Below are 12,145 nucleotides of genomic sequence, written 5' to 3'. Positions count from 1 at the left end.
TATGAAACAATTGCTTGTTAGTACATATTTTGAATGTCTATTCAGTTATCCATGAGCCACTTTAGACCAGTGCCTAGGGGCCCAGCACTCCCGATAAAAAAAGAAATCACGGTAGAAACCAAGGTAGAAGCCTACATTATTGACACTGTAAGAGTGATAAGCATCTAAAAAGAAGCTCGATTAATTTTCACGAATGAAAATAATTTGGAGCAAGGGGCCTCCACTCCTGTGTCTATTAAGTAGTATTTATTACTGCTGACCGGATATTTGTATCTGTTAATAATTGAACTTGCAGGTTTTGAAAGAACATCATGCTTTTTCTAACTTTACTCGGACCGGACTTAACGGCATCGTATTTTTTTGCCAACCTGCGTCAGAAAATTATACAACTTGTTTCAAATGATAAGTGCGTAAGACTGCTTTTGATTTTGAGATTAGTAGCGAGGCACAAGAACGCATTAAAGAACGTATGGAATCGATTCCTTGGTTCTTCAAAATAATATCAGTTAAGTGCGAGAGTTCTGTACAAATAGATGGTTGGGTGACAAAGTTTCCACTCTCAAATTTATTTTTCGCCCACCAGAATTTTATAAGGTACTAACAAAAAAAAATTGTCACCTTATCATGGTTCATGAGACCTGGTGACCGACGGATGGACAAACCTTTAGCAATTTTTGTTCTGTGCGCGACGTGTCGCGGGTTCGATCCCCGCGTAGGACAAGCATTTGTGTGATCCACGAATGCTTTTTCTGAATCTTTGTGTCTTTGTGCATATCGTTTGTATGTTTGTAAAACCCCCCGCGACACAAGTATTAAATTCCTTACTCCGGGAGTATACAAAAAAAATACAAGTAGGTGTGAACGCTAATATTTAAATGAGTCAAGAGCACCCACAGACCCCCAAATGACAGCATATTTATACGCCTCAAATGACATAACAAGATTTTTAGACGTTATCAGAAAAAATGCACTTCATCTTAATAAATCAAATACCATGTAACATGACAAATCGATTATAAATTATCTATACTTACTTCCGAGAATCAACTATTTTAATTCTAAATGCTTTGGCTCTGCACTAAGCGCTCTCAGACGGCGCTACACGACTCACCTATCTCAAGACATATCCTACGATTTCATCTCATACATGTTTTGTTCTAGAAAAATAGATGCTATTTTTTTTCTCTGTGTACTGCCGTGACCTTTGTACAGTCATTAACAAACATTAAATTTTATTTGATGGACCTGGGAACATATCTTACAATTAAATAAGTGAATTAATATCAAGTTTTGCTTAACATCGTAAACCTTCGCGATTTATTTAACTGCTTGTGAGCAATTCGCATAAATGTTGATGAATTGGTGTTTAATTGTTTCATTATAAGATGCGAGTGGTTTCAGAGATATAATTTTGAAATCAAAATCAGTTGTATTTTTCTTCCATAAAATGAATTCCCTATAAGTATGTGCACTTTTTAAATTATGTTCTCAAAGATGCTGACTTTCCCGTTCCAATAAAAAAAAAACCGATTCAACATCAAAAGACAAAGACTACCGTTTCGCAAATTCGTAAAAAGTTTCACAAGGTGAATCTATAGTGAACGCGAATGAATTTTTCGCGCGCGACACAAGCGCGGCCACTTTTTAGACAAGTCAAATAAATCATTTGCTAAGTTACGGCGCCAGAAGACAGGCGCCTCGCTAGTTATTTTTTGCTTGTACTTAGTAGATATGCAAATTTATTACGTTCCATGCAAGGTTATTGACACAGTTGCCTTTTAATATGCAGAATAGCTTTTGAATTGCTAAATACGAACTTGCGAAATTAATGACGATCCAGTTTCCCATTTTATATATTCCAAAATTTTAATTCAGTATAAATCACTACAATAAATATGCATTTTTTATTTGAATATGATAAAGTATATATTCTTGCACGCGAAATTGAATATTCTAAGCAAGTGCTTGTTCTGTAGCGTTCGCCATTATGAATCTCAATGAGTGTTTTATGTCAGTCACATTTTATGCATAAACTAGAATAACAATAGATTGCAAAATTAAAATATATTTTTTATACCTTGTGAGGCCTTTTAAAGTTGTGTTGAATAAAATGCTGTGGGAAACGAGGACTTTTTATGTTGTTTATCACCGGACGTATCTTGTGAACATGATCGGGTGTAACACAGTCGCTTTGTGTTAACCATGTTTTTTTTATGTTTATTGTTTTTTATTTGGAATCCGTTCAGTTAATTAACACACTCTGCAGTAGCAGGACGTATAAATTAAAACATAAATCCGGTACCGGACATGGATTTGTTCAGCTTCAAAGTGAGTGTTCAACTTTGTACTTTACGTTTTTTGGTTCAGCAATTTTGTGACCCTGTGGCTCCGTGTCTTGTAAAACAAGTGTTTCTGCATGTGTTTGAATAATAGAGTAGGTTTGTGATGTAAGGTCTGTGAACTATTGTGAAGTAGGGTAAGGGTACGAGGATTGCTCGTTACGTTAGTTTCATCGAAAAATATTTAATCTTAATCTTATTGGATTCAAAATTAAAAAATACGCCCTTAATACTAATAAGTATAACCCCTAAATTCTCTCCATAGCTTGACTTTTAAGCATTTGTAGTTCATCAAATCCAAATTTTAATGATATTTTAGAAACAGTTTTTAGTTTTACCTTATAAATTAGTAATAGTATAGAATCAGTAAAAACACTTACCGATTCTTGATACCTATTTCAAAATTAAAACCAAAACCTATATTATGTATTTTTGACTTGTCTCTACTCTAATTATCCTTCAGTCTAGTCAAGGAAGGCTTGTATATAAAAAAACTCTTTTCTCACTGAAATAAAAAAGTAAAACCGATAGATGATAGCCTACGGTTGGAAGTCATTCTGATTCCTAATTACGAATGAAAACCAAGATTTTGTTACAGCATTTTGAGATCGTGCCAACACATGACGGCTTAGACTTCCGCGTAACTTGAAGGGGGAAAATGAACATAAATGTGATTTATGTAACTATGTTAGTACGCTAGCACTAGAATCTTATTATTTATGTAGTTATGTACCCATTAGTACCTATCTACAATACTTGACTACATTTTTATGAGATGTCCAGTATGTCTTAAAGAAAACGTAGACATTAAATAAAGATCTTCACATAGAGCAAGTCTCTATCAGACAAATTATATTAGGTAATGAATTAATGCTTTACAAAAGTAGGCAGGTAAATGTTACTCATAATTTAATCTGAAATGCAAAGCTATACCTGAATATTTCCTGGCGTAATTGAGTAAACTCTTAAAAATATTTTTATGTTTTTAAAACTACGCCGCGTTAAAAAAAAATATTATGGCGCAAGGGGTTTCAAGTAACATGCGCAAAGACACTCAGACTCAGGACAAGCATTCGTGGTTCACACAAACGCTTGTCCTACACGGGGATCGAACCTGCGACACGTCGCGCTCATTAATTGTGGTACCTGTTTCTATCATCAAGTGAATATCTCAGTGGTAGAGTAGGAAGGTTCTATAAAAGGGCAATCAAAAATACTTGGCTACCCTCATTCAAAGTCTTCATTTTTTTTCGTATAAGTGTTTACAGTTACCATTTGATTTCTTTTCGCCGCGAGTGCTTAAAAGTGGTAAATGTCAATTCGGGAGAGCGAGATTTTTAGAATTTCATGAGTTCACTCTCTGCTACTTGGATTCAGGTGTTGCGGTTGTAAAAAAATGTATTCGTTATATCGATTTCACAACTATTAGAGTATGTTTTATTTGCTTTTGCCGAGTAACAATCCTCGGAATGGTACACTGATACGATGTAAGTTTTTTCTATATCAGGGGTTCACAACCACAATAGAAAATACTGTCTACGAATGACTGGGTGGGACTGATGGGTAAATATTATCGGCCACAGATATACCCCTAATATTCTGGTTCCGCATTCATCACAATTTGTTCCAAAAATAGCCACATTAGAGCCTCGATCTGTTTTAACAACAATAATAGTCCCTGACCAAGAAAACGTATTGAATCCCTGATCCAGCCGTGAAACGCACATACCTTGCATGCCTAATCATTTGTTTCCATTTTTTACAGATATTATGGACGGCGTTATCTTTAGCACTGGGCTACGAACTTCAGGGTCAAATCATCAGAGGGGTTCCGTGCGTGAAGCGTAACTTCCAGCTATATTGTCCCAACAGCGGGCATACTATCCATTGTAAGATCTGAGATCGTGCCAACACATGACGGCTTAGACTTCCGCGTAACTTGAAGGGGGAAAATGAACATAAATGTGATTTATGTAACTATGTTAGTACGCTAGCACTAGAATCTTATTATTTATGTAGTTATGTACCCATTAGTACCTATCTACAATACTTGACTACATTTTTATGAGATGTCCAGTATGTCTTAAAGAAAACGTAGACATTAAATAAAGATCTTCACATAGAGCAAGTCTCTATCAGACAAATTATATTAGGTAATGAATTAATGCTTTACAAAAGTAGGCAGGTAAATGTTACTCATAATTTAATCTGAAATGCAAAGCTATACCTGAATATTTCCTGGCGTAATTGAGTAAACTCTTAAAAATATTTTTATGTTTTTAAAACTACGCCGCGTTAAAAAAAAATATTATGGCGCAAGGGGTTTCAAGTAACATGCGCAAAGACACTCAGACTCAGGACAAGCATTCGTGGTTCACACAAACGCTTGTCCTACACGGGGATCGAACCTGCGACACGTCGCGCTCATTAATTGTGGTACCTGTTTCTATCATCAAGTGAATATCTCAGTGGTAGAGTAGGAAGGTTCTATAAAAGGGCAATCAAAAATACTTGGCTACCCTCATTCAAAGTCTTCATTTTTTTTCGTATAAGTGTTTACAGTTACCATTTGATTTCTTTTCGCCGCGAGTGCTTAAAAGTGGTAAATGTCAATTCGGGAGAGCGAGATTTTTAGAATTTCATGAGTTCACTCTCTGCTACTTGGATTCAGGTGTTGCGGTTGTAAAAAAATGTATTCGTTATATCGATTTCACAACTATTAGAGTATGTTTTATTTGCTTTTGCCGAGTAACAATCCTCGGAATGGTACACTGATACGATGTAAGTTTTTTCTATATCAGGGGTTCACAACCACAATAGAAAATACTGTCTACGAATGACTGGGTGGGACTGATGGGTAAATATTATCGGCCACAGATATACCCCTAATATTCTGGTTCCGCATTCATCACAATTTGTTCCAAAAATAGCCACATTAGAGCCTCGATCTGTTTTAACAACAATAATAGTCCCTGACCAAGAAAACGTATTGAATCCCTGATCCAGCCGTGAAACGCACATACCTTGCATGCCTAATCATTTGTTTCCATTTTTTACAGATATTATGGACGGCGTTATCTTTAGCACTGGGCTACGAACTTCAGGGTCAAATCATCAGAGGGGTTCCGTGCGTGAAGCGTAACTTCCAGCTATATTGTCCAACAGCGGGCAATACTTATCCATTGTAAGTATTTTATAAATTCTGTAGATACAAAAGGCACCTCCTTTCATTCATAAGGTGTCATTATACACTGGGAATAGCGCGGTAGAAGATGCAGGTGCTATATGAGCTGTTTCTGACTTAATTGAAACTCAATGGCAATATTTGACCGTATATGGGGTTGATAGACTGGCCTGTTGGTCTAATGGTAGTGGCTCTGACTGCTACAGCCGAGGGTCGTGGGTTCCATTCCCACAAAGGACAAAATTAAATGTTTGTGTGATGAGCCCGATCATATTTTATTCTGTGTCTGGGTGTAATTTTTACATATTATCTATGGACTGATAATGCAAGCTTTGCTTGGTTTGGGACTTGATGCCGTTGTGTGATTGTGATTTGGAGTTGTTTTTAAATGGTCGATTGTTGATAAATCGTTAATCATAAAATAAACTCTAGTCCTTAGGTACTCTTAGTAGGAACTCTTATTCGAGGACATTGTGTATTAAGTAAATAATAATATTGTTAGAGACTGTTAGTCAATCAGTATTGTTTTCAAAATATAACCGTCAAAAAAACACATTGTCTGCACACCGACAATCTTTAGGTATTTCACAATTGTTCATTTTAGATTCCCAAAATACAATTCGGTCTAGATTAAAATACCCATTGTTGCACCACCTGTTATTTATTCACGAATCAATACCTACTAGTTACAGTAGTTACATAATATGTTTTTGTTTTCTTGATCTCGAGAAGATAATTTAATTTAAATCCAAATATGAATGTTAAGAAATCGAATCTTAGGACCTGTAGATATGCATTTGTTTGGCGTTCTGAATGGATTAGATTCACAAATCCCACGGCTCTGAAGTTCGCTGGATCAGCTACTTATACATATTTCTTCTTTCAGAGATAAGATCGAGAACTTCATAGACGAGAACAAGGCTTTAATAAAGAGGATGTACGGTTCGTTCACTACGCCTGCTGGGAACAGAGTGAGGAGGGCGCCAGGAGTGCCAGACATGCACGACGCGACTGGCGACTCCTACTTCAGGCATGTACGGCAAGCTGCCAACACCCCGTTGCCAGACGCACAAGCTGTCAACAACACTGGCAGGTCAGTTCTTTCGAACAATAAACCAAAATTACAAGATGGTTCAGAGGATGGAGTACTCCACGGAAGATGTTCCTTTTAATTTATCTTAAGTTCTTCTCTGCAATAAGTAGATAAATCATTTAATATTCAAGGATCCATCCACATGAGCAAATGACAATAAAACACAAAGAGCGGAGAGACTTTCGTTGTTGGTACATAGGTACAAGACAATTAATGTGATATAAAAGCTCTGCATTTTAATGCTCAAAATTAAGTAAACAAGTCAACAACGAAAAGCTACAAGGCATATTAAATATAAATTCGTTTTGAATTCCAGAGTGGACGCATGCGAAAGCAAGACAGAAATAATGACGCCCTATTGGGCGCTCAACTCGGCGAGAAAGCTACGTGCAATCGTTAACACTATGCATTTTGAACAGGCGATTCATCAGGAAACGTGCAGGTATATTGCATTCAAATGTGCACTTGTCTTGTCGGTTTATGTAAACTGTCGTTAACCTTAAAGCCTCGTTTTAAAACTTGTTACCGAATACTACAGTTATGGACTTGGCTGTCTCCTTTATTGCGTTTTGTCCGAGTTCTTTGAAGCTTCGTATGTGTAAGTTCCAAAAGCTTACATAATTACCTACGTGTATACGAACATTCGGTTACAGTTCATACTTAGTGACCGTACGTCAGTAAGTGTAGACAGTTTCTTTATGACTGAACCTTTTTTTTCGTGTCAAGTCAAGTTATGTGTCAAGTCATCGAATGACTTCCTCCACTTTGGGTTGAGAGAAAGGAAGTGTCAGACTTCTACTGACTAAAACCCACCGTATTCCTTCCTAAGTTCCTTTAACCTTCGTGAACCGGGTTTACGGTAACCCTTTCGGAAAATCTCGCTGCAGGTTATTGCAGCTTAAGTTAATAACTTTAAATTCGAAACACACCTAGGGCGTGATGAGGTCGTTACTTCACTAGCAACGTATTTTCAACCGTCTCCAAAGAGGTTCTCATTTCGGCCGGGATTTTTTTTTAGTATACTTAATTCCTAATTACGTATGTACATTATTTTTGAACATAAAATTAAATAATGTACAGTGATTTGTGATCCGATTTACGTCAGTATTTTTTTGTTCGACGCGGATAGCGTTCGTTGTTGCCATTTGGTCCCATAAAATTTAATTGAGTTTAGCCCAGTAGTTTTTCTTGTATGAGCATTACCTATTGTTAATTTGGTTGACGAATTGCCTTTCATGCTATTTCGCCGTTATACGGACCGATAGATGTTTCTCTTTTAGACCATTCGTTTGACCTGATATAGGTATAGAAGATAAATTATTACCTATTATCCAAAAAATACTGAATTTAACAAGAAAAAATAAACTATACGACTAATAATAAAACATATATCTTATATCATTTGTAAATGCAAAAATACGCATTCAATATTATTTGGAAATCTGCGTGACGTACTAAAGAGATTTATATTATTAGATTCATTCCAATACCTACAATTACCCTATTAAAAACTTTCCATTTAGGTAAGGGACCTACTTATCCAAATTTCATTTTCTCATTCAGACCTTTTTTCGTTACAGTAAGACGACAACGGCCCGCTGCACTCGCGATTGCGGGTGCGAACAGAAGTACAAATGGCATAGGCTCTTAGCCTACGACCCTAACGATGACTGCGCTGGAATTTTCATGGACTGGTTCCTATTCCCGTCCTGCTGTGTCTGCAGATGCAATCCTTGATATACTTCTCAAACATAATTAGTTAATTCATTATACTGCCTGTTCTATGAGCTTTTAAAGCAGGACTCTTACTGATGAAGAGAGACAAGGCTATACACACAGTGTAATGCTGTCTCTCTTTTTCACGGATCGTGTAAGAGAGACGCCGATCTATATTTTAACTAGCAGCATCTCTGTCCCATACGGCAACAGTCCGATTTAATAGTTCATAGTAACTGCACCGTATTGCTTGGTTGTTAAGAAAGAGCGACAAGCGTAGTTTAGTCCTTCGTAGCGTTGCAAATCAGTTCAGGATTATATTTTTGATTAAATTTTTAGAACACTAAAGTAGTTGGAATTGATATGTAGATAAAAGTAATACGTACAAAACCAAAATCCCGAGTTCTAAAGCTAGAAGCTTGTCTTTTTGAAACTGGGGGATACTATATTTACCTCTATTTAAGTATAATTCGTTTCATATCTGCTGCCTGCATGCATTTTGTCGTTTTGTCGCTTCCTGGCGTTTTAAATTTGAAAAAAATGCTAGAAAATACATTCAACCTTTTTTCATTATATCTTTAAACTTATTAAAAGAGGCAATTACTTATAAGAAACACTCATGTCATAGTTTTAAGTTCATCTAAAAAATAGCTTAATTTTGCAATCACTAGAATAAACTTACGTAAAACGTATTTATGATTAGGTACCTTGGCTTATTCATTTACTCGGCTTAAGAGCAGTTTGCTTGTTTATTTTTTTAGCTTATTTTTGACAGATTGACAGGCACATATAAATTGCGACATTTATTTCTTGTTCTGCTTTGTCGCCTGTTCATTACATTTTTTTATTTAGATAGTATAAGCGACAAATAAATTAAGTTTGAATATAAAATGGAACACTGCCATTGTATAGTTTTATAGGTACATAGTCTATTTAAATGATATAGAAAAATAATTACAAAATATATTTTAGTTTGCAATTTTTGTATACTTATTCTGTGTATGTAATTTAAGTTTTTTTTAGTAAGTTTTAACTTGTTTAGTTTAAGCAACCTACTAATATATCAATTTTATTTTTTTGTATTTATATAATGTGTATTTTAGTTACACAGACGGTTTTCCAGCAAAAATTTGGTTGAATCGATCTCTATTTTTTAATCAATTTTGTACAAACTAATCGATTTTAATTTGACAATAGTTGGAAAGCGCAAAGATGGAATACACCAACGCAACTTAACTTTAAGATGTTCTTAAATGGTCATCTGTCGCCACTTTACTCCTTGAAGTGGGATACAGAATGGCAATTGAGGGCGACTTAAATTTGAGCGGCTTTTGAGTGTTCGACCTTAATGATACTCAGATATAATGAAAAGAACTTTACCTTTGAATAATAAAAGTGCAATGGAATATAGTATTGTTTTTATTATTTGCCCAAAAAATTGTACCAAAATAAGTTTGTGTTTCACATGATACCTATGAAGAAAAAGTCTATCTAGAATTAAGACTCGTACAACAAAATTTAAAAATCTGCAGTAATTTTTTCACAGAAGGTGCTTTAAAAACAGCAATTTGTTTTACCACTAAAACATTACTATCTAGCATGACCTCTAAAAAGGCCCCAAATCGATTTTATAAAAAAACAAAAAATTAAAACAATAATATCAACACAATTTATTTACTTTAGTAATTAAAATGAATAAAACAGGTCTATTTATATACATATCACGTTACTACTTACATATGTACTTGAAGATTTTTTTTTAAGATTCAGTTTTCTCTTTCTCTTTATTTTTTAATTGCTCAAATTCTTTGAAGACCTTGTCACTGACTTTGTCGCCTTCATCTTCGATTTGTTCGACGGCTACCACTTCTGGGATGTAGAACTGCATCATGTTTTGTACCTGTGGTAAGAAATAACAATAACATTAATGAATGGGTGAAAGGGTGAATGAAAAATTCCTGGTTCACGGGATCGGTATGACGTCCCTTCCACCCTGTATACATCTATATGGACTAAGATTAGACTTGAGATTTAGAGAATAAAATTACTTGACTAATGTATCAACGCCGTGTCACCAGATGATCAAAAGGTAGGCCTTTGCTATTTTCCATGCCATCCAAATGATAAGTGAATGGAACTTTATGAACCCATAATAGAATATGTGGATTGAACTCTAGATACAACTACACTAAAAATTATAACTAAAGTTAAAAAGATTAAAAAAAGAGTTTTTCAGTTGTTTTGGCCTTCTATGGCAAAAAAAGTACCCACCTATTTGGGCAACCTGTGAAAGTGATAATGAAGTATTCTATCAAGATAGTTTAAAATATTATTTTTATTACTCACTTTACTTATGCTTACTTTATTGGACATAAATACACACTTGAACAATATATTCTTGTTTTTATTCTTCTACCATCAATTTATGTTATGGCATTTGATACTTACTCCATTCTTCAAGGTAACAATGGAACTAGGGCAAGAGGAGCAGGACCCCTGCATCTTGAGACGCAGTAATCCATCCTTGAAGTCAACAAATAGCACATCTCCACCGTCTTCCTGGACTGTCGGCCTGATTCTTGTGTCAAGAAGCTCCTTTATCATTTGAACCACTTCATCATCATCTTCGTTTATTTCTATAAACAGTTAAACATTTGATATAAATATTTTGCTATTTCTCACAAAACTGAGAGTAATAAGACGGGTAAATGTCAATTTAATGGTTGCCAAAAGCAGTTTTTTTCTCAATTATATAATGAAAGTAATTAGCTAACTATACATGCATCAAGTCTCGACAGCCTTGTTATGAAAATATTACAGTAAATCATAATTAAAATTATTCCAAATGTTAATGACTTGCTGGAATAGCACAAGATAAGGTATTTTTTATCTTACGTGTATCACCAGAAGGTTTCGCATCTATGATGACGGGTAAACCGCTAGCAAAGAAGTCCATGATGGTTGCAAATATATCGGGTTTCAGGAGCCTCCAATCAACATCATCATCGTTCTTGGTGACTGTCACAAACTCAGGTCCAAAGAAAACTGATTTCACACCCTCAATACGGAAGATCATTTTAGCTGAAAGAATTTTTACATTGTATACATGAAAGCAGAGTTTAATGTACATTGATCATCGTATGGGGCTAACTGTGTAAAAAATATTTATGGTGAAAATACACTGGTTTAAAATATGGTAATCATTATTACAATACCTAGGGGGCTGCACTGTGCTGCTCCAATATTAGGAAAATCCATAGTTTGGCCAGGTTCCAATACTTTGGTACCAGGCAAAAATTTTAAACTATTCGGATTGGGTGTATCCTGTGTCTGTATGAACATGGTTCGGCAAACACATGTGTTTAAAATGGGAACCTTCTTGTTGACATTTCTTTGCACAGCTTGTGATAGTCCACTGAAATGTTTCACGGAGTTTTGGCTGCAAATAAAAAAACGATATAATAATTTAAAGCCTGCTATATAAATTCAGATGGATTGCTTTAGGTAAAACCTAGGAAAAATACATAAATTTTGTATTAAAAGTATTCAAGTCTGACGGCTCAGATGTTCACTACGTTACCTGCGTAAATTTGCAACGCATAAACGTCCACATTGAGTACTCGTTCTTTGAAATCTAAAGAAGTTTCTCAACATTTTTGAAGATTTTTCCGACAGTCAAAATCGGAATTTAACTGCGATACTAATAAATGTAAATACAGCTAGAAAACGTAATTTTTCAAGATAATTTTATTGTCAATTTCGACTTTGACAATGACACTGACAGTGTAATATTATATATGAGGGAGGGCATAG

The 12,145-nt window shown here is 35.1% G+C and overlaps 2 protein-coding genes across 2 annotated transcripts in view; one reads left to right on the top strand and one right to left on the bottom strand.

Moving 5' to 3' along the window:
• The window catches only part of LOC113491843 (protein spaetzle 3), a 40,930-nt gene extending 31,188 nt beyond the window's left edge, over positions 1-9,742 (top strand). The window contains exons 4-7 of the mRNA XM_026869017.1: positions 5,399-5,523; positions 6,410-6,616; positions 6,933-7,058; positions 8,197-9,742. Coding sequence (XP_026724818.1) covers positions 5,399-5,523; positions 6,410-6,616; positions 6,933-7,058; positions 8,197-8,353 — 615 coding nt within the window. The 3' untranslated portion in view covers positions 8,354-9,742. The remainder of the gene's footprint in view (positions 1-5,398; positions 5,524-6,409; positions 6,617-6,932; positions 7,059-8,196) is intronic.
• A 239-nt stretch (positions 9,743-9,981) lies between these two features.
• On the bottom strand, positions 9,982-12,113 carry LOC113491763 (NFU1 iron-sulfur cluster scaffold homolog, mitochondrial-like). The gene is made up of 5 exons (XM_026868929.1): positions 11,913-12,113; positions 11,548-11,771; positions 11,228-11,413; positions 10,781-10,968; positions 9,982-10,232 (listed from the first exon to the last, which is right to left on the bottom strand). The coding sequence occupies exons 1-5, from the start codon at positions 11,984-11,986 to the stop codon at positions 10,092-10,094; spliced, it is 813 nt and encodes a 270-aa protein (XP_026724730.1). The 5' UTR covers positions 11,987-12,113; the 3' UTR covers positions 9,982-10,091.
• Positions 12,114-12,145: the final 32 nt, after the last annotated feature.

Source organism: Trichoplusia ni, chromosome 1 (genome assembly GCF_003590095.1).
Source record: "Trichoplusia ni isolate ovarian cell line Hi5 chromosome 1, tn1, whole genome shotgun sequence".
NCBI lineage: Eukaryota > Metazoa > Arthropoda > Insecta > Lepidoptera > Noctuidae > Trichoplusia > Trichoplusia ni.
The sequence above is the reverse complement of the archived record's forward strand: the minus strand, read 5'-3'. Positions and strand labels throughout refer to the sequence as shown.